Genomic DNA, 1753 nt, shown 5'->3' on the forward strand with positions numbered 1-1753 from the left:
TCCAAGCTTGACATCTCCAAACTTGAGAAAGCATGCAAACAAAAAGAGTACAACTCAATCCCACCCTGGCAAATAGACAAACTTGAAGGAGTCCTTACCAAGGTGCAGCACCATAAAAGCCTGGGAATACAAGGAGGCAGTCACTGGGATGGAAAAAAGATCCTTAAAGATACAAAGAAAAGGGGCAGAAAAACAGACCTTCAGAGAACAATAATAGTAGGTGAAATACTCATGGATTGGAGGCAATTCCCCAAGTTGACCAAGTTCTACAAACCCAAATCTCAGTCTACATGAAGCTCATTTCATGGAATGTAAGAGGACTCAACAGTCCCTCTAAACACAGAATGATCAAAAACCTGATAATGCAAGAAAAACCCGCAATAGTTTTCCTTCAAGAAACAAAAAGCAGCAGCACAGTGATAGACAGACTTAGCAATAAAATATGGGCAGGCAGCAGTTCAATTTCAGTAGATGCCTCTGGGGCTTCCGGCGGTCTTGCCATTCTATGGAACCCGCAGATTGTTTCACTAGATAATTTTCATGCCACTCTTCATCTAATACAAGCTACCTTCCACCTCATCGGAACCAACATCCATGGGCATCTCACCAATGTATACTTCCCGCAGATAATTCAGCAAAAATTGGACCTCCTGGACACGATTTCCATCCTCAATGAAAACAGACACTTCCCCTTATGGATTGGCGGAGGCGACTTCAATATAATAAAATCCATGGAAGAAAAACAAGGAGGCAGAACCAGGCTCGATAGTGACAGCAGCGGCTTCAAGCAATTCCTTCAAGATAATCAGTTCATGGACATCCCCACATCCAATGGCATTTTCACATGGTCCAACAAGCGCCGAGGTGCTCACCACATTGCCTCAAGGCTAGATCGATTCTTAATTTCAGACAACGCGATCCACCTTGGAGGGGATTTTAACGCCTCAATTATTCCCCAAGGAGGCTCAGATCACTGGCCGATTTTGCTCCAATCGTCCAGACCAGGCAACTGCTGCAACAGACCCTTTCGATTCGAAGCCTTTTGGCTCACAAACACCAATTTCAAGGCTGTGGTCAATCATGCATGGGCATCTTACACCCCGCCTGCGGGAGCTAAGATGTACTAGTTTCAACAAAAGCTGAAAAATCTGAAACAAGTTCTTAAAGTATGGAACCGAACTCACTTTGGCAACATAGAGGAGAGCAGACAAAAACTGGAACAGCAAATGAAAGCACTACAACAACTATTCATTCTGGAAGGCCGCATAGAAGAACAAATTCAACAGGAGCAGATCCTCTGGAATCAAATTGAAGAACGCCAAAAACAAGAGGAAACTTTATGGCGACAAAAATCTAGAATCAGCTGGGTTAAAGATGGAGAGAAAAATACAAAATTTTTCCACAAAACCACCATACAACGGCGTATGCATAACAACATCACCTTTGTCAACAATCAACAGGGTGAAAGAATTGAGGCTCATGAAGACATGGAAAAAGAATTTACAGGATACTTCAAGGACATTCTTAAAGAACCTGAAGGCAACCGGGATGAGGCAATCAGAGCTATCACGCAGCATATTCCAAAAATTATAAATGAGGATCACAACAATAAATTGCTCCAACCCACGTCCTTAAAGGAAGTAGAAGAAGCCATGGCTCAGCTCAAAGATACCAAGGCACCAGGGCCTGACGGATTTACCGCCAATTTCTTTCATGAATTTTGGGAACTCATTAAAGTTGAAGTATGGGACTT

At 43.0% G+C, this 1753-nt stretch overlaps 1 protein-coding gene across 1 annotated transcript; it reads left to right on the top strand.

The window, feature by feature from the left end:
• Nucleotides 1-290: 290 nt before the first annotated feature.
• On the top strand, nucleotides 291-1127 carry LOC149206125 (uncharacterized). The gene has a single exon (XM_089397602.1). It carries the CDS (start codon nucleotides 291-293, stop codon nucleotides 1125-1127), a length of 837 nt encoding a protein of 278 aa, XP_089253728.1.
• The last annotated feature ends 626 nt before the right edge of the window (nucleotides 1128-1753 follow it).

This window comes from Pinus tabuliformis, chromosome 1_2 (genome assembly GCF_031772625.1).
Source record: "Pinus tabuliformis cultivar Carrire ecotype Pingquan chromosome 1_2, CPIR1, whole genome shotgun sequence".
In the NCBI taxonomy this organism is placed as follows: domain Eukaryota; kingdom Viridiplantae; phylum Streptophyta; class Pinopsida; order Pinales; family Pinaceae; genus Pinus; species Pinus tabuliformis.